We start from the raw sequence: 21,040 nt of genomic DNA on the forward strand, positions 1-21,040 counted from the left end.
TATATTTTTTCAATATACCCTAAGATTTGAACCACGTAGACAATGTATTGAAAATGAATCTTATTATAACCAAGCACATAAGATTATTATTATATTTGATGGGGATAAAAAATCCATAACATTACATCACGAAAGAAATGAACATTGATAATCTAGCATGTTGAGAGTTTTTACATTATGGTTAGCTAAAAATTAACACTAAAATATATAATATCAATATTATATTTTGATAATACTCATTATTTAAATTATAATCACAAATCAAATATAATTGGTGTAATTTACGAAATATTTTTTATTTGTGTTTTTTATATTAAAAACACACAAATTTCAATTTAAAGGGATTGTGGTATAAATATTTTTTCTTTTTTATAGTTTACTTGTATAAATAATTTTTATTTTGGACATATTCACTTTATATATAGAGATGTTACTCGTTTATATTATTTTTAGGCATCTTTAAAATTGTGTCTTAAATATAACATATGCATGAATAAAGTTAAATATATATATTTATCTACTTAAAGTCGATAAAAAGAATATATATGTATGATTTGTTTTTATAGTACCAGATTTCTTATATTATCATACTTCAAATAGGAAATATCATTGATTTTCCTTATTTTCCAGTTGTTTGTAAAAATATATTTCTCATATATTTATGTAAATTTAAAACAATTATAAATATATTTCTAATATTAATGCTCTGAGTATGAATTAATTCTACATTATATACAATCAAATTAAATTAGTTTTTTGCTATATTAATTTAAATGCCCATTATATTTTGCATATATATATATAACCATTTTAATTAACCAACACAATATTAATCAAAAAATATATTCATAAAATTTCAGAAAGCTATACGTCAACGGTTTATATATGTTATATAAAAATACGAATACAATAATATTACGCCATTTAAATATTTTTTCCATATTTTGAGTTTTTTTCTTATATATTTTGACGATTTGCATATATTTTTGTTATGTTCTTGTAAATAAATTCATTAATAATGTTTGTCTTTTTTTGTTGCACTTTTCAAAATAGTTTTAGGCCCATATATTTTTTCATAGATATGGTTATTTTATTATTAATTTTTTAATTTTAAATGCTACTAAATTATATAATAATATTAACAAGCATGCACAAATATTTATTGCATTTTTACTTTTTATTATTACAATACTTAATAAGTTGCATAGGCCAATAAATATTATCAAATCCTAAATAATTCAATCCACTGTCAATTCTAGCTTTGAATCTTAATATAAAGCAGTATAATGAGCTTTGAGGTGTAATAATTGCTTTTTCCAAACAAAAAATCGGATTTTGTAAATTTTAACATATATTATTAAATATAATTGCAAATTTATATGTATAACCGATAATTACATTCTGGATACACATATATTTATGTTTGTGTGATTAACTATCTAAGCATTGTGTGTATTTGTTAAGATTAAATCTTATATAAAGCATCTAATCATATAAAGATTAATTTTTAAGAATGAAGAGACGAACAAAATATACACTTAAAACCTTGAATTTTTTATGTACATATATATATGATATACTATGGATGTAATTTATTTTCATGTTTTTTTTCTTATGCTTCTTACACATTTTATGATACAAAATTTGTCCGCATCAAATTATTTTGCAAGATAAAAAAATATTTTTTTTTTATAAAAATACATGGAAAAACTTAAGAAAAAAAATATAAAATTTATAATTTATAATTTGAGCCATATTAATTTTACACACAGTTGTATATCAATATTTGTATCCTTTTTGATAATAAAATAAATCCTCATATGTTCCATTTAATGTATTTTTTTTAAATTATAATTTTAAGCATAATTTTTTTTCATTTTAAAACTGTAAAATTTAATACAAATAATTATTTTTTTTTAAATACATCATTTAAACCATTCCCTTTTTTATTTTAAGAACCATATATATAATATATTTTTTCCTCTTTTCCTCTTTTTTTTTTTTTTCAAAAAGGGGTTATTTAATTTATGAATCCTTCTCACCATTTAAATAATAAAGGATAAAACAATATAAAGGAGGAAATATAAAATGAAAAATGACAGAAAATGACCCCTCAAATTTCTTAAAACAAAGAATAAGCAATCTGAAAAATATACTGACTAAGGAAAATGAGATGCCTAAAATTGATCAAATCTTTAAATATGAACTAAAAACCAACTTCACGGAAACAAACGATTTATTACATTATATGAATGGAATAATTTATAAAAATTTGGACACCTTTCAAAAGTTAAAGCTGCTCTATTCTTATGATGATAACAACTGTTACAATAATTCAGGCATTAATCAAAATACTTTTTTATTTTTATTAAAACAAAAAAGTAAATTTAGAGAAAAGTATGTAAATGAAAATTACATCGATTATTTAAGAACAAACCCATTAATTTTTGTTGACACACTTAATCAATTATTAATAATACCAGGAATAAATTTTGAATTTAAGGTTTATAACTTTGATGAAAAGGTCAATAAATTTTTTGTTAAAAAACCAGACATTAAAATTAATAGTTTATATAATCCATGCTTCATTAAAATAAAAGAGTCTAATTTTAAAAATATTGTTAAAATAAATCGGAAAGTAGAAAAAAATTATAAAAAAAATGAACACCAAATTGAACATTATTTTGCTAAAAGAAATTCAGTGCCTTCTATCACACAAAAATCAAAAACTGAATGCGATTCGAAAGAAGATAATCTCATTTCTAAAGACGATTTAACAATACCAATTAATTCATCATGTAAAAATTATGATCCTGATTTAAGCAGTAATAACGAAACAAAAATATATAATGAAGTTTGTGATAAAGGTGAATTAAATGGTAATCTTAATACCATCAAACACGATATCAATAATACCACAAAAAAACATAGTAATGAAAGTATTAATACTATTGATGATAAAGAAATAAAATATGAATGTAGAAAAGAAAAAAGGCCACGACGAAGTTTTAGTATTTCCACTAATGCAGAAAGCAATAACAAAACTAGTACTAAAAAAACTAAAGGCAACTGCAATAGTAGTGTAAAAAGAAAATACGATAAAGTTTCGAGTTGCAAAAAATTAAAAAAAGGCGAAGAGGAGGAAATTGATGAATTTGAGGAAGAAGGTGATGAAGAAGACAATAGCTTAAATAATGATGGGGTACCCCCAAAAAGTATACACACATTTTATGATTTAATAAACGAATACGAAATATATATAAACAATGCTAAATGCTATATTATTTTTGATTTAAAAGGTTATTATAAAAATTTAGATATTATGAAAAAATTAAAAAAAAATTTAGAAGATTTAAAAAGGCCAACTAATGATTTCAAAAAAATTATAGACAAAAAAACTTTTAAGTCATATAGGGATAAAATCGAATTTGTAAAACGATTTAAAAAATTTATTATTCCAAACTTTCGATTAGAAAAGATAAGAAAGCAAAGAAACCATCTAATTATTGTTGAATTAATGTCTAAGATACAAAATCGATTAATAATAAAAAGATTAAACCAAGAATTAACTAATAAAGTAAATCTTGAAAATTTAATAAATGATGTGCTCAATATGTTTTCCGAATTTGTGGAAAATATGAAAGACGAAAACGTTAAAAAATTTTATACGAATATGATTAATACTTACTTTCGTAATAAAAATTTATCTTCTGTTGATTTTAAAAATTTAATACAATTATTTAAAAAAAAAGAGGAACATGAAAAAAACCAAGAATTTTACGATCTATTTCAAAACGATTTGAATTATTTAGATAAAAATAAAACTCAACGTGATGAAATAGAAGAGAAAATTAGTTCCTTAAAATATCTAATTTTAGAATCAATATTAAAAGAAAAACAATTAGAAAGATCAGTTAACAGATTACTGTTAAACCACGAACAATCAAAGTATGGATATTTCTATAAAATAGACCAAAGTGATGAAAATACATTAGATACCACTGAATATGGAAAATTGTTAGAAAACTTTTCTAAAGAACCCATAAACTTTTATACAATTTTAAGTAAACGAAATTTAGACAAACATGCATATCATGATATTAGAAATTTTAATTATAAAAAAAAAAATATCGATATTTCAAAACATGATGCAACTAATTCAAGTATTAACCAAGGAAATTATAAAAGAAATAAACAATTTTTGGGTAATTGCAAATTCAATATGGATTGTAACCAAAGAAAAAACGAAAATAATAATTACAATATAAATGAACAAATAACTTCTAGTAATAATCCTGAAAATAATGATAATAATTCATTATGCAATATAAAGGATTCGATATTAGTTACAAGCGACAAAAAAACAAATAATAGTGATTGCCAAATAATTGATAATAATAATAATAATAACATGTTCAATTGCCAAAAAAACATAGGACAAAATCAGCCTCGAAATGAGAATAATTACAACACAAATGAATATTATAAATGCAAAATTAAAAAAATACAAACCGATACACCAAATGAAAAAAATAACGAAAATAATTCGGTACTGGAATATGATTTTGATAAAAAACGAAATTGCCCACAAATAGATGAAAATAAAAATATTGACAAATCAGTTACAACCAATGATAGCGATGCTGTAAACCAACAATGTAGTCACCAAAATACGAGTCAAATAAATTGTTGTATTGACACAAACAAAAATATAAAAGAATCTCACTTTAAAAAATCAAATAGCTATGAAGACAAAAGGCAAATAAATCCAAAAGCTAAACATAAATTCGAACGAGACGATCCCGTCATTGAATGTGGATATGAACCAGAAACAGATATAATTAGATCAATATGTGAAAAAAAAAAATTCACGTTTGCTAATGAAAAACAAGAAAAAATAAATAATGAAATATTTTATAAAGTATTTGAGCAATATCCATATAGTTTTTTTTCTAAATCAGTCAAAAATTATAATGCTATTTTAAATGAAAATGAAGAAGAATCTGAATTGTCATGGCTCACAATGTTAAAAAAGAAAAGTCATAACAGATCTATTTTACCACCAAGCAGAGATACATTTAGAGACGGAACGCATTTTTCTAATTGTCGAGCAACTGAACACACATTAAAATTTTTCTTGTCACTTTTATCATTGCTAACAAAAGGGGATATCGACATTAATTTAAAAAAGTACTTGAAAAAAAATATTCAATTTTTAAATACCGAACTATTCAGTATGAAACTTAATTTAGATAAAAAAAGGGCTATACTTGAAAAACGATTAGATCATTTTAATTTTCAAGAGAATTCGGAATTTTCATTTTATAACCCATTAAAAATGAATATAAGAATGATGAACTTAATAGGACGAGGAGGGTTTGCTGAAGTATGGGAAGTTTTTGATTCCATAAATTTAGAAATGTATGCAGCAAAAATTCATAAGATTGAACCAAGTATGACAAATGAAATCAAAAATAAAATAATTCAAAGAGCAGAAAATGAAATAAATATACATATACATTGTCATAGACATATTTTCATTGTAAAATTAGAATTTTTCTTTGTTTTTGGATCCGCAACTAATTTATTAGTTGGTATGGAGTTATGTGACGTTGATTTAGATAAATATATTAAATATCATGGTCCAATTAATGAACTATTAGCATTATCATGGATTAAACAGATATTACTTGGATTATTATATATGAAAAATTTACCTACAGGCAAGGTTCATCATTGCGATTTAAAACCAGCTAATCTTCTTATAAAGGATGGAATCATAAAAATATCTGACTTTGGATTAGCTAAGTTAATTTTACCTGATACTTATCAATATTATAATGGTGGTGGAACTTTATATTATCAACCCCCTGAATGCTTAAAACCCAAAAGAAATTTACTTATAACAGATAAAATTGACATATGGTCATTGGGGTGCATTCTTTATGAAATGATTTTTTGTGAAAGACCTTTTCAATTTAATTATCTTGAAAAATGTTCAAAGGAACTATTAGTTAATAAAATGAAACGGGGTTTATCATATCCAAAAATTAATCAACATATATCAAAAATAACTTTAAACTATATAGAATATTTACTAAATTTTGATCATGAATGCCGACCATCGATAGAAGAAGCCCTAAGCTACCCGATTTTTAATTATTTTAACATACCTTAATGATTATATTCTCAATACATTAATTAAAAATTTGAATTATGTATTATTACCATTTCAAATGCATATATATTTTACTTTTAATGATTTTTTTTTAAAACACAATATGTATATATGCGCATTTCCTTTATTACAATACAATACTTATGATAGCCGCTATAGTATGTATCACATGTGTGTATCTCGACAAATATATGTATCTTATATATGCAATTTTTATTGGTCAAAATATGTAAAAATAAAACTTAAAAATGTCTTTTAATTTAATATAATATACACATTTTCTCGGCGTGCCAAGCCAATAAAATTTTTGATGGATGCACATCCTTACTGTAAATGTATATAGTTCCTATGTTTTAATTTTCGTTTTGTTTTATTATTAATTTTTTTAAAATTTATCTTATCGATCTATTGATATTTCTCGATTGATACTTTTTTTGTGGAAGTCGTAGTCCATTAATTCCAATAATCTAATGATTTAAAGGAAATGAATAACAATATATTTTTTTTTATTTTAATACAACTACACTAAAGCTTATTTATGTGCGCCATTTTGTAATCATTAGAAATATTTTTTTTTTTTTTATGAGAAGAATTTATATATTGTCAATGGTGATAACTAAATAATAAAACTTATACTATATTTGTAAAAGTGGTATATACAAATTATAGATATTATAAAAATGGACGATAAATATTATATTAATTTTTTTTTGCAATTTTCCGTTTTTAAAAAATATAAAAGAAACAATTTTTATATACACATAGTTAATTTAAATAATCGAATAATAAACAAAAAAAATAAAAATTTCGCAACACTTAAATGATATTTTTATATAGAAAAATTATTTGATGAATTATTCTCCATCTAAATATAGCATATTAATAAATGTATGCATAATATGTATATATCTTTAAATTAATATTTTCACGAACAATATATAACCTCTTCAATATCATGTAATAAACTTTTAAATGATAAAATATTTTAAAAATGTAATTTCCAAAAAAAAAAAATAAAAGAAGTCAATGAATCACATGTCATTTACCCTTACATAATATGTATGTAATTATAATCCTAGTGACGCACTAAAATTATATAAGATAATTTTACAGGATTTTTTTACTTTTTCAAAAAAACAAATTCTTTTTTTTTCTTTTTTTTAAAAATATAAATTTATGTATACTGTATTATATATACATATGTTTCAACTTTTTCTTTAAAATTTATATTTAAAAAAATATACATTATACACATGCAGCTTTATATACTAGTAATTTTCAAATATTTAATATACATATTCCATCACACCTTTGATCTTAATACCTAAATATTTATCCATTTATATATCATTTTTTATATATGCTTTTTAAGTGGAATTTATATTAAAATGCCTAAAAAGTGCACAAATGGGCAAGATTGTAGAAAATATAAATCATACGAAAATGGTGAAGATAAGAATGCTTCGATCCTCCAGCCAATATTATTAGTTGGCATGATAATTACGTTTTATATTATATTTTTTAGAATGTTTAAAAGACGATTTATAGATAATGGTGAGTTTGGAAGAAAAACTAATAATAAAAGCGAATATAATAAGCCTATTATTTCATTATGCTTAAATGATATTGTTTTAAAGATTATTGGTAACAATGCACACATAATTGAAAACGTTATAGAACCATTGACCAAACTATGTTCAATTTCAGAACTCTTTGTAGTTGCACAAGTTTCAAATGATATACAAGAAACAAATATAATTAATCTCTTAAAAAAAACTGGGTTATTTAATAAGGGTTTAAAAGAACATCGTTTGATGTTTTGTTCAACTTCAAATGGAAGAGCATCAATGATACGCCAATTAAGCCCACTTACTCATGTGGATAATGACGAAACTGTAATAAAAACTCTAACAGGGAAGATTCCAAATCTTGTTCAGATATATGGAAATACAAATACTGATGGAAATTCCAATGCATTCACGTCTTTACAAGCGTTTACTCAAGTCATTTGTGCTGTTGCAACCGTCGAAGGCATAAATTAGTCTTAAATATTTGTATATATTATCCTTATAGATAATAAAACAACACTTGTATAACAATATATAACAAATTTAATTTAAAATTATAAACACTATACTGGCATATATATGCATTTCATTTATATCTATTTTAATATATTAAGGATGTTATCGTTATTATTATTGTGTATATATTTTTTTCGTATAATTACATGAAAAAATATAAAAGGTATACATATATATGTATTTTTGTATATTTTTAATTTTTTTTCGCCTCATTTTTTTTTTAAAGTTTTATCTAATCATATATTATATGTTTCTGTATTTTTATGCATATATAACAAAAATTATTAATTAAAATCAATACATTAAAAAAAGTATAATAAAAATAATAAGACAAACTAATATAGCTAAGAAAGTTTGCTATACAAAGAAGATTTTAAATTAATTTTTGCGCTTGGTGTCAACTTATATGTTAAAGAAATCATATTACACCATTTTTTCGTTTTTCGTTTTTCAGTTTTCTATCGTTGCATATTTTATTAATATTTTCCCTTCTATTAATAACATTTATCTAAATTATAAAATATTTATGGTTTTCATATAACTAAACATAAGTTATTGAATACATTAAAATAAAAAATTAACAGAATAAAAAATAATTATAGCAATTATGCTAAATATAAAACATCACAAATTAACACATAATTATATTATTAATAATACAAAATTTTATATTTATTTGAAAATTGCATAATATTTTATAATTCTTTTAGAATATGTATATTTATTTGAATACACATAAATATATACGTTTGTATACATATATATTGTGCTGTATAAATTTCCGTATGTATATATTTATTATTCTAAAATATATAATACGCCTTTTTCATCTGTCTAATTGGGTAATATAATAGGGACCGGTTCCTATAATTTTTCGCTAGCTAAAAAGACATGAAAATAAAAATATATATGCAGATGTATTTTTCAATGCGTAACATTTAATTGAACAAATTTTAAGTATAAAAAACTAACAAATTATTAAATTATTTTTTGAAATATTATTACATATCATAGCTAACGTATAGACTTTATCATAATCTTCAACAATTTCATCAAAAGCAACTTCCTTAAACCTATAAAAATAATAATGAATGTTTTAAAATATGCAGGACTAGGAACTTATATTATTATTAAAAAATTTATTTGAAAAATTTAAGAGAGATAAACATAATACATATATAATTTTTTGTGGCATTTCTTCATACCATTTTTTTCCTATAATTTTTAAACATATGGCAATCAGGATTGACATTATTATTCCCGCCCCAGCAAAATAAACCGCTTCTATAAAAAAACGTAACTTAAAAAATATTATAGCATTTTAATATGGAATTAGTTTGATATGTAATATACAATTCTTTATTTATGATTTTTACATACTTGAATATTCCTCGTTACTAAAGCATTTATATAAAGGATCTGAAAATTCCTTCTTTGTACAATCATAATATTTATTTGAATTATAATCAAAGTAGTTTAAGCAATAATCTGATATTGAGCAGCATAATTGTTTCCTTTCATCATTCGAACAATTTCCAGATGATATTTTGTCTTTCATATAGTCACAATATTTTGATGAAACATCGTTAGTACACATATTTTCCTTTGACATGCTTATGATTTTATTCCGTGTATTATCAATATTTCTTGATTTATACTCTTCTTCATCTAATTTTTTAAAACTATTATCATCAATATTGCGCGTTTCATAATTATTCGAAATTTTTGTTTCAGAAAGATTGCTGTTTTTTTTTATTACTTCTTCTTCTTTCTTTACAGCTTCAGCCTTTATTCGTTCTTCTTCTGCTTTCTTTGCAGCTTCAATTATTTTTCTTTCCTCTTCTGCTTTCTTTTCAGCTTCAATTCGTTTTCTTTCTTCTTCTGCTTTTTTTACAGCTTCAATTCGTTTTCTTTCCTCTTCTGCTTTCTTTTCAGCTTCAATTCGTTTTCTTTCTTCTTCTGCTTTTTTTACAGCTTCAATTCGTTTTCTTTCCTCTTCTGCTTTCTTTTCAGCTTCAATTCGTTTTCTTTCTTCTTCCGCTTTCTTTTCAGCTTCAATTCGTTTTCTTTCCTCCTCTGCTTTCTTTTCAGCTTCAATTCGTTTTCTTTCTTCTTCCGCTTTCTTTGCAGCTTCAGCCTTTTTTCTTTCCTCCTCTGCTTTCTTTTCAGCTTCAATTCGTTTTCTTTCTTCTTCCGCTTTCTTTGCAGCTTCAGCCTTTTTTCTTTCCTCCTCTGCTTTCTTTGCCGCTTCAGCCTTTTTTTTTTCTTCTTCTGCTTTCTTTGCCGCTTCAGCCTTTTTTTTTTCTTCTTCTGCTTTCTTTGCAGCTTCAGCCTTTTTTTTTTCTTCTTCTGCTTTCTTTGCCGCTTCAGCCTTTTTTTTTTCTTCTTCTGCTTTCTTTGCAGCTTCAGCCTTTTTTTTTTCTTCTTCTGCTTTCTTTGCCGCTTCAGCCTTTTTTTTTTCTTCTTCTGCTTTCTTTGCAGCTTCAGCCTTTTTTTTTTCTTCTGCTTTCTTTGCAGCTTCAGCCTTTTTTTTTCTCTCTAATGCTTTCTTTGCAGCCTCAGCTTTTTTTTTTCTCTCTAATGCTTTCTTTGCAGCCTCAGCTTTTTTTTTTCTCTCTTCTGCTTTCTTTGCAGCTTCAGCCTTTTTTTTTGCCTCTTCTGCTTTTTTTACAGCTTCAGCCTTTTTTCTTTCCTCTTCTGCTTTCTTTGCAGCCTCAATTTTTTTTCTTTCCTCTTCTGCTTTTTTAGCTTCTTCAATTCGTTTTCTTTCTTCTTCTGCTTTCTTTGCAGCTTCAATTATTTTTCTTTCCTCTTCTGCTTTCTTTTCAGCTTCAATTCGTTTTCTTTCTTCTTCTGCTTTCTTTTCAGCTTCAATTCGTTTTCTTTCCTCCTCTGCTTTCTTTTCAGCTTCAATTCGTTTTCTTTCCTCCTCTGCTTTTTTTACAGCTTCAGCCTTTTTCCTTTCCTCTTCTGCTTTTTTTGCCCACGCAGCCTTTTGTGCTTCTTCAAATTTTCTTATTATCTCAGCATTCTTTGCAGCTTCTTCACGTTTCCTTATCACCTCATCCATTTTCGATTCATCGGTATTTCTTGTAGAATCACTTTCCTTTGCAAAATTTTCTCCCCTCCTATTTGGTGTATAACTGTTAATTTTTAAACTACGAAAATGTTCAGGAGCACTATTATGTTTTCTTACAATAGTAGATTCAGAATTTTCAATAGGCGTATTATATTTTGCTCTATTATGTGAAGATGATTGGTCATTATTTATGACTAATTCATCAAGTTTTACGAGATTAATATTTTGATTAAAATCAATATCATTTGTTGTGAGGGAAGTAAATGAGAAATGATTTACTTTGTCAATAACACAATTAGGTTTTTCATTTATATAATAACATTCTCCTTTAGCATTATACAAATTACTCGAATTAACAGATTCACTTGCAACCCACACACCCCAATAATTTTTTTTTTCAGTTCTCTGTAAAACAGAAGGATACATTATGAACATATATTCTAAACAAGAAGAAAACAAAGGAATATTAATGATATTCTTTTTATTTATAAGACTTTTGCATTTTCCTGTTTCTTCATCATATTTTCCAAAACTTTTAAATTTGAGAGGATATCTTGGTGGGCATTTCTCTTCATAGTCTGGCCTAATAAATGATGTTACATATGTCCAATTTTTTGTTGATATATTTTTTCTAACATTCTGGCAATTCGGTTTATCTGTATCAGATCTCCTCGTTCTACAATTATTATTCCTTTCTTGTTCGTGTGTTCCTAATATTATACATTCATTTGTTTCATGATTAAAATATGCTGGCAGACTACGGAAACATTTATTATTATATGCATTTTCCAGGCATGGACCTAAACAATAACTATATAATGAACAATCAAGTAAATTTTTTATTGATGATGGATTAAACATTGGTAATGTTATGTTATTTGGCTGTGATTTAAATATATTTTTTACTTTTGAAATATTAGATCCCAATCGCCCCCCTAAACCATAAAGACCAAAATATAACAGTTTTTTAGTTTTATAATCAAACATTTTCAATGGTATAGTCGATTTCATTACAGTGCTTTTGCACATATCATAATTATAATCTCTATTTTTTTTATACAAATTTTCTTCATCCCAAGATTTGGGGCATACACTTAAATCACCATGATGCATAGCTAACCCACTTTTTTCATATGGAAGTTCAACATTAGATTTCATATATTTGTTAAGGTACCCAGTACGTATTTCATTTAAAAAATTTGAATTCAAATGTTCATTACCATTAATACTTTCAGGTGTTTTAACAACAATCGATTTACCATAATTAGGGCAACTTCCTTGCGCTCTTCCAGGAGAATAATGATTAGGACATATGTCATCTTTGTCGGTAATTAATAATGATTGAATAGTATCAGCGGTTTCATGTGATATTATATTATATTTTAATTTACCGCTTCCATATTTACCATCTTGTTTCCAATCAATATATATATGATTTTTTTCAATATCAAACCTATCCATATATTCGGCTTGAGGATTAGGTTTATTTTTTGGTTGATTATAATTATTATTTCTATTTAAATTTATATCCTGAGTTCCATATGTATTCTCTCTTTTGTTATTTACGCCGGTGCTAAATTTACTATTCCCTTCATAGTGAGTTGGAGCATTCGTATTATGGAAAGATGTGAAAGAATTTTCAGAATCCATATTATAATTTTTTAATTCCATTTTATGATGTATTTGAAGATATGATATTGGTGTAATCGGATAATTGTATAATCCATATTTTGTCTTTTTCGTTTCGTTGCCCTTATTAGTTTGGAGTTTACTATTTTCTTTTATTTCATTAATATCATTCATATTTATTGCCATTCCTTTATTTATATCGGAATTTTTAAACTTTTTATCATTATATTTTAGATTATCACTCAATTCAGAATTTCTATTTTTCCATATTTTGACATTTTCGATATCTGGATACTCAATATTTTGATTATTATCAAAATAATTTGCTGTTAAATTAGTAAAGGAGTAATAATTTTGTTTTTTTAAAACACATGTTGGTTTTTCTTTTAATAATGCACACACTCCCAAATCATTCATTGAATTTAGTTTATTTTGTTTATTTCCTAAAACCCAAACTCCCCATAAATAATTATTCCTTTTTTCCTCAGGGTCCTCATTCGCATAATTAAAGTTAAACAATTTCTCAATACATTCATTAAAGCTAATTACACTATTATCGTATAATTTTGTAGGTGATTCGCAGTTTCCAGTGTTATAATTAAAGTAACCAAATTCACTATTATTTAGTGGGTATCTTGGTGGGCACTTTGTTTCATAATCTGGACGCAAAAAAGAAGATGCATATGTCCAATCCTTTCCCTTTTCTTTTTTTATAGATGAAAAACATCTACCATTATTTCTCGAATTGTCTGAGTTGCAATTTGTTGTTTTTTTTTCTTCATGAGTTCCTATTATTATACATTCTTTTGTTTTGTGATTAAAAGCTACAGGTAAATCGCGAAAGCATTTGTTATCAAAATCTCTATCAAAACAGGGTCCGATACAATGAGAATATATCGAACAATCTTCCAAAGTTTCGACTAATTTAGGATATCTCATTTTTTGTGTTCTATAATTTTCAATTGGGTTATAAATGTGTAAAGGATATTCGGTATTAGAACCTAATCTCCCCCCTAACCCATGTGACCCAAAATATGTATATTTACTTATTAACGGGTATTTTTTAATCCTTGTAGATATATTCTGTTTATTGCTATAGAATTTATCAAAACACATATCATACTCTTTTTCATTTTTTATATCATTAACATGATTTTTGTCATAAGGACAATTTGCAAACAAACCTTGGTACATAGCTAGCCCACTCATATTAACTGGGATTTCCACATCAATCAACAACTTCTTATTTAATAAACCCAAACTAATTTCATTTAAGAAATCTTCACTATATTCATCTTTATCCAAGTCCATCGAAAACGTTTTTCCGTAATCTGGACAACTACCTCTATATATGTTTCCCTTTTCATTATTTGGACAAAGTCTTGCATTTTCTAAACTATTTAACTTAGAACTTATATTATCTTCATCATCTAATATAACGTAAATGCGTGAAAATAATATTAAAGGATAATTTAAATGTAGAAAAAAAAACAAATTTATATAATTTACATAAAAATGAAATGAATTTTGATTCTAATTTCTTTTCTTACAAATATCAAATTTTAAATTCCCTTGTCCTAATGATCCTGAGTTCGTCCATTTTATATTTACATGGTTATTTAGGATATCAAATCTGTCCATAAAATCTTCTTGTGGGTTATCTATAGCTCGTATAGAAGGAGTCCATAAGGATATAAAAATGCAGAATCCAAAAATGTTATGATATATCTTCATACTTTATATTATTGTAATAATTGAAAATATTTATATATTAATATAGTATATATCTACAAATCAATTCAATTGACTCTTTACATTTATCAATTAAAAAATATGCATATAATATGCAATGATGCAGAATAAATGAAACACACCCGCAAAAAAATTAAATTAAAGCATTGGAATACCCCCAATAATACTAAAACAACAATTCATTTTAATAATGCATTTTATTAAACACCCCTCAAAAATTACTTTCAAATATAGTTATTTAAATTTTGAAAACAAAAGGAGGAATAAATATATGCAATATATTAAACTGGATAATAAATGACTGCTATCATGTATGTGGTTACAAGTCTATCCAAGTAAATACATATATATAGATCTGTAATAAAGCAAAAATTAAAAAATTTTCAGCATATTCTGAATATAGAAATATTCTTATACTAGTAACACATTTAAATAATGCTGTGAAAGAAAAAAGGCACGAAACCCAAGTAAATATTAAACTTCATATATGTACATAAACTATAAAAATATTTTTTAAAATACAACATGAAGCAAATAATAACAAATTATATATATAAAATATTTTAATCATTTAAAATCTATAGTGATTCACTTTAAAAATAATTTAAAAAAATAAATAATAATAAAATATAAGTACACCATTTAAATATTAAGCTATTTCTTATAAAAAATAATTACTATAAATAATTTGTTTATTATGTCTTTTTTTGTCTAGCAAAACTGTAGGTAACTATCAATATATACTCTTTCTCATAAGAATGCATGCATAATAATATTATATATTTTTTTTAACTTGTTCTATTTTTTTATATGGTTCTTAATTCAAATGCTTTACATTTTTATAAAAATAATTCGCATTTATTAATATGTTAAAAATAATATAATAATAAATAAATGATAACATAAACAAGATTAAAAAAAATGTGGAATTTTATGCATGTTGCTCTTTGTGTGTTATAATGAGAACATAATGCAAATTATGACCAAGTAAATATATTATCAATATAATAAATATATGTACATGCATAAATTGTGTAATTCCATTTTTCTTTTAATAGGTCTTGATTCTACAAAATAAATAACACACAATTATTTTGGCATCATTTTTTAAAAAGTATATATACAAAATGCTCATGCAAACATTTTTGATTGTTATATATATTTTTTTTTGCGTTTTCTGGATTTATTTCATGGTGCGTTTCGAATAATTGAGGAACATAATTCCTTCCTATAATAAATTTAATAAAAAAAAATATTATGTATATTAATTATGGTTTTACAATTATTGGGTTATGTACAAACATAAAAATTATAGTTTAAACCTAATTTATAATGAACATAATACGAACGCACATTTGCACACACATATATAGATATTTAACCCCATCATAGTTTTGATTTTTCTCCATTTATCATCAGTTGTGTCATTTATTGCGCACATTTGTTGTAATACTTTAACAGTTTTGTTTTTGTCTAGATATTCTAATGGAACAATTTCAATACCTACAATTTCGGCATTATTATTGTTGTTATTGTCATTACTTTTTTTATATATAAATATTCCATCAGAAATAAAAAATTGTTTTTTTTCCTTTTCATCAAACTCAACGGTAATTACTCCATTTCTTAATAACGTAACTAAAGGGCTATGGTTATTTGTTATAGTGAAATATCCTTCAATTCCTAAAAAATGAGAAAAAATATAAAATATGTTTTTTATAAATTATTTTTTGGCTATACTCTTTTTTTAATAAAATTTTCACTTTTAATTTTTCATATGTTTATTAACTAACCGGGGACTGAAGCCCTCTTGATAACTTGGTTTCTAAATATAGATTCGCTTGACGAAGATATAGTTAAATACAAATTGCTATTTTTTGCAGTACTAAAAAAAAGTTTTTGGGCCCTGTTCAACATTTTCTGTATTTTCACGTTTCGTTAAATGTGCTAATATTTCGTCCTTTATTTTAATCTTAAATACACATATTTCCCTTACAGCTCTATAGTTTTCTTTTTATCTTATATATTTTTATTTCTGTGGCCTTTTCTTAATGTGTTTGCTTATATTTTTAATTCGAACTTAGATTTTATTTCTGTTATATATTTGCTTTTCTTTTACTTCGTTCTTTATTTATATTAATCGCATTTTAACAAAGAAAAAATTGTCATACATAAGTACATCCCTTTAGTGAATTAAGAACATAATACTTTTAATATTTTTGCTATTTTGAAAATATATGAAGGTTATAAAAGAAATAAAAAATAAAAATAAAAAAGATACATACTAATTTTATAATTTTGTTCGAAAAAGGAATAACAATAGCAATTTGTTAAAAATTCTTCATGCACATTTTATTTTTTATTGACTATTGCATAAATATTCCGTTTCATTTATGAAATAATATCAATCAGATTAACAGGAAAATAGCGTTGTTTAATCGCATAGCACTCATAATTACAGTTTTATTTTAATTAAAATAATTTTTTACATAAAAATTTCATAATATATTTTACATTAAATTAATAATGAAAACCTTTTACTATGCTGCTGTACATTTTTCAGCAGCCAATATTAGAGATAATATATATATTTATTTTGATATTTGTATAATAAAAGAAAAAACAAAAAATACACCTGCCATATAAATATATACTATTAAAATTTTTTTTTTATTTTATATAATTATAATATATGCATTTCAAACAAATAAAGACTCAATATACTTTACCAAAACAGGTTAATATTGTCGCCCCAATACAAATATATATATATAATAGTGTTTTGTAAAGAAAATTACACAAAAATGAAAATACGGAAAAGATTAATATTTTATAAATGTAAAATTCGCCCTTTAAACATATGCAATATATAACGATTTATATTCAAATTTTATAGTATCCACAAATTAATGCTCTTAATTAGAAATAAGTTATAATTTGAACTTATAAGACCTTTCCTTCTCTATCCTTTTCATATTTACAACCATTTGTGTGAATATATACACTCTCGTTTCATATGAACGAATTGTGTATATAGTTCTCTCATAATACCAATTAAATTCGTTACTATTCTTTTTAATCTTATTAAAATTTATGATAACACGCTGTATTTTATAATATAAATATTACTGCGTATGCTTTTTTCAATGTAAACATGCCTTTATTTGTGACTCTTCGATATATTAATAAGGAATGTTTCACAGAGAATTACACAAAACATATAAACAACAAATAAAATACATATACATATATGTGTGTGTGCCAATAATGTATTTTCAATCTTATAATAATTGAAAACAATATAAAACATATAAATTAAAACAAGCACAATACGATAAGAATAATAATAAAACACCCTCGGACATATATATTTCGAAATGGCAAAAAGAAAAACAATTGGTAAAGTTACACAACCGAAGTTTGATAAAGGAAGCACAATTAGAGGAAGCACTTATAATGGAAAAGATAAAGCGGGAAAAAAGGAAAATCCAAATTTAACAAACAATTCAGGAGACCACAGAAAAGATAAAAATTCAAATAAAGGGAATCATGGAACAAATAATAATAATACTCCTAAAGTATGCTCTATTGAAGAAGAAAATAAAAATGAATATTTTATCTTTGAAAAGTTAACAGTTAATGAAAATATTAAAAATAATATGCATCATTATACATGGTTTTATTATTTTGAAAATATTAAGCTAATGTTAGATTATTTTCAAAATTATATTTTGAATTACTCTTATTACTTACTCAATAGTACTACTATAATTAATAATATACATATGTATAATAAACGTAATGTATTGCTAACAAATCAATCATGCTTAAATAATGTAAACACTGATGGAAACGAATTCAAATTAAATTTTAACAATAGTTTATTTAAATATATAGAAAAAATTACAGTAAATAAAAATGAATTCATTGCGGATAATAAATTAGATCAACGAGAAAAAAATATTATTAATTTTATAAAAAAACAAAATATTAAAAGTATGATGTATATTAACGATATTTTTGATTCACGATATTTTTCAATTCTATTTTTAATTTATTCCAATAATGAAAATGATATATTTCATACTACGAATGGTTCACAATCTTCAGTAGACCAATTTACAAATCAAGCTAATCAACAATCCCATATTAATGAATTGGGTGCGGAAAAAGGATATGATATTATCCTTTTAAGATATTCTCTTGAAATTATGTATTTTTATAAAAATTCGAATAGACATAATAATTCTGATAACCAAACATTTTCATTCAATAAAACATATAATAATTTACAAGAACCAGAATATATTCAAATCAAAAATAAAAACAAATATAAAAATAACTTTAATTATACACAAAATCAAACACAAAAAAAAAGTAATATTAAAAAAAAATTTATAATAGATAAAAGTAAATATCATACAGTCATTAATTGGAGAACTTATTTAAATGATTATAATTCATTAAAAGAAACTGTGGTTTTAGATGCATTAAATGTTTGTTCAGGAATGGATGGATACATAGACGATAAAAATTTTAATTTCGACGTTATGCGAAATGATCAATATTCTTATCTAATTCAATATAAAACAGAATTATCAATTTTCAAGCTAATATATGCCGTTACGTCCTTATTGCAGAAGAAGATAAAACCAATAGTAATTAAAAAAATAATTAATAAATCTAAGAAAATTATGTGAAATATCGCATTATACATGTGCATAAATGTATAAAAATAAGCATGTTTATATATAGTACTCTTAAACCGTTTTGTTAGATACGCTTAACAATAAGTGTATCTATATGGACAAACCAACATCGATAAAAATCATCCCCTAAATTTACGTTTATTGAATATGCGCATTTAGTATAATGTATGTTATAAATCTCAAATTTTTAATTTGTTTTGCTGTTTCAGATATATATTCCCCACTGGTGGTACTATGACATACCGTTTTGTGAAGATAACATTACTGAAGAAGTAGAATTTCAATTATACATTTTCAATGTAATATAGACATTAAAATAATTAAAAATATATATACTTATGCACATTTGAAAAATGTTATAGAATTCCATATAGGTGTAAAATTTTTAAAAGAAATTCATTTTGTTTGTATTATGGAATGTCCACAATTTTTATATTTTTTGTATTTTATTTAGGAATTGAATAAGGACGGGTTGCTAAAAGTTGGTGATAAAAAGGTTAATTTAATGATGCTAACAATGGATGAAAAAGGTAATTACATATATATTGAGCCTAGAAAAAAAGATATAATATCACACATTTTCCAATTTAATATTTCTTTAAAAGAAATTACCACCCTATTTGTTATGCATAAAAACTACATAATTATTCTTTCATTATAACTTTATTTTACCTTTAGATGTCGATATTCTTATTGACCTAGCTATGCAAAATAATGCAATATTATGTACAAATAATAACGATATTATAAAATATTACCTTAATGTAAATTTCAAAAATAAAAAAAATCAATTCAAATTTGATATTGTGTAATACACACCTATATAAATATATATGTATATTTACATTTATATATACCCTTTCATATTCATTATTATATAGGTTAATGAAAATGCCAAAGTTTCCAAGTTCATTTCAAAAGGAACCTTTTTCGTACTAACAAATTTTCTTTAAACAAATTTTTAAGAGAAGGATTTACCTCATTTATTTTATATTTTAATATAAACAGCGTTTTAAAATTATGCGTATTCCTGTTTTTGTGTTTCATTTCCCTTGTAAAAAATTAAATCAATTTTTTTTTGTTTACACTACATGCATTTTTTTAATTCTATATTTATATTATATTGTATTCTTAATTTTTAAATAGTTTTTTTCGTGAAAATATACTTATTTGCAAATAATATCATATTTCGTAAATTATTTTTTGTTTTAATTCTTAAAATTTCATTTTATATTTTGCATATATTAGCTTCCACTTTTTTTTTACAACTTTTAATATTTTTTTTTACAAAATTTATCTATAATTCATACTGTAAATAATTGTAAATGCTACACTTGGATACACTTTTACATAATTTTTTCCATAGTTTATTATTATTTTCACAATTAAAACTTTTGTAAATAATTAAAACATAATAATATTAATACCTTACAAAGAAAAACCATACAAACATTCTGAAAGTATACTATATGTAAACATAATAAAATACTCATAAAAAATATGCACAATTTGCATTACATACATCCCCATCAAGTTTTCTATCTTCTCCTTTAGTGGGGGTTTAATATTAATAATCTTTTAATAGTATCTTAAATGAGAAAAATATAAT

General features: G+C 23.8%; 5 protein-coding genes across 6 annotated transcripts; 3 read left to right on the forward strand and 2 right to left on the reverse strand.

Moving 5' to 3' along the window:
- Window positions 1–2,095: 2,095 nt before the first annotated feature.
- PY17X_0902500 (serine/threonine protein kinase, putative) lies at window positions 2,096–6,178 on the forward strand (the record flags this gene model as incomplete). The annotated part of the gene is made up of 1 exon (XM_721449.2): window positions 2,096–6,178. The coding sequence occupies one exon, from the start codon at window positions 2,096–2,098 to the stop codon at window positions 6,176–6,178; it is 4,083 nt and encodes a 1,360-aa protein (XP_726542.2).
- A 1,388-nt stretch (window positions 6,179–7,566) lies between these two features.
- Window positions 7,567–8,220, forward strand: PY17X_0902600 (peroxisome assembly protein 22, putative; the record flags this gene model as incomplete). The annotated part of the gene is made up of 1 exon (XM_721450.1): window positions 7,567–8,220. The coding sequence occupies one exon, from the start codon at window positions 7,567–7,569 to the stop codon at window positions 8,218–8,220; it is 654 nt and encodes a 217-aa protein (XP_726543.1).
- Window positions 8,221–9,126: 906 nt separating this feature from the next.
- PY17X_0902700.1 (membrane associated erythrocyte binding-like protein) lies at window positions 9,127–14,704 on the reverse strand (the record flags this gene model as incomplete). 2 transcript variants are annotated; one of them, XM_721451.3, is made up of 5 exons in its annotated part: window positions 9,127–9,143; window positions 9,268–9,335; window positions 9,468–9,546; window positions 9,643–14,400; window positions 14,521–14,704. In XM_721451.3, the coding sequence occupies 5 exons, from the start codon at window positions 14,702–14,704 to the stop codon at window positions 9,127–9,129; spliced, it is 5,106 nt and encodes a 1,701-aa protein (XP_726544.3). The 2 variants fall into 2 exon arrangements, with proteins under 2 accessions (XP_726544.3, XP_022812102.2); XM_022955882.2 differs by lacking the exon at window positions 9,127–9,143 and having other exon boundaries at window positions 9,330–9,335; window positions 9,468–9,562.
- Window positions 14,705–15,910: 1,206 nt separating this feature from the next.
- On the reverse strand, window positions 15,911–16,639 carry PY17X_0902800 (ATP synthase subunit delta, mitochondrial, putative; the record flags this gene model as incomplete). The annotated part of the gene is made up of 3 exons (XM_022955883.1): window positions 15,911–15,950; window positions 16,105–16,405; window positions 16,516–16,639. The coding sequence occupies 3 exons, from the start codon at window positions 16,637–16,639 to the stop codon at window positions 15,911–15,913; spliced, it is 465 nt and encodes a 154-aa protein (XP_022812103.1).
- Window positions 16,640–18,099: 1,460 nt separating this feature from the next.
- PY17X_0902900 (conserved Plasmodium protein, unknown function) lies at window positions 18,100–20,384 on the forward strand (the record flags this gene model as incomplete). The annotated part of the gene is made up of 5 exons (XM_022955884.1): window positions 18,100–19,380; window positions 19,641–19,730; window positions 19,886–19,961; window positions 20,110–20,195; window positions 20,313–20,384. 5 exons carry the CDS (start codon window positions 18,100–18,102, stop codon window positions 20,382–20,384), a joined length of 1,605 nt encoding a protein of 534 aa, XP_022812104.1.
- Window positions 20,385–21,040: the final 656 nt, after the last annotated feature.

The sequence above is a fragment of the Plasmodium yoelii genome (genome assembly GCF_900002385.2).
Source record: "Plasmodium yoelii strain 17X genome assembly, chromosome: 9".
NCBI lineage: Eukaryota > Apicomplexa > Aconoidasida > Haemosporida > Plasmodiidae > Plasmodium > Plasmodium yoelii.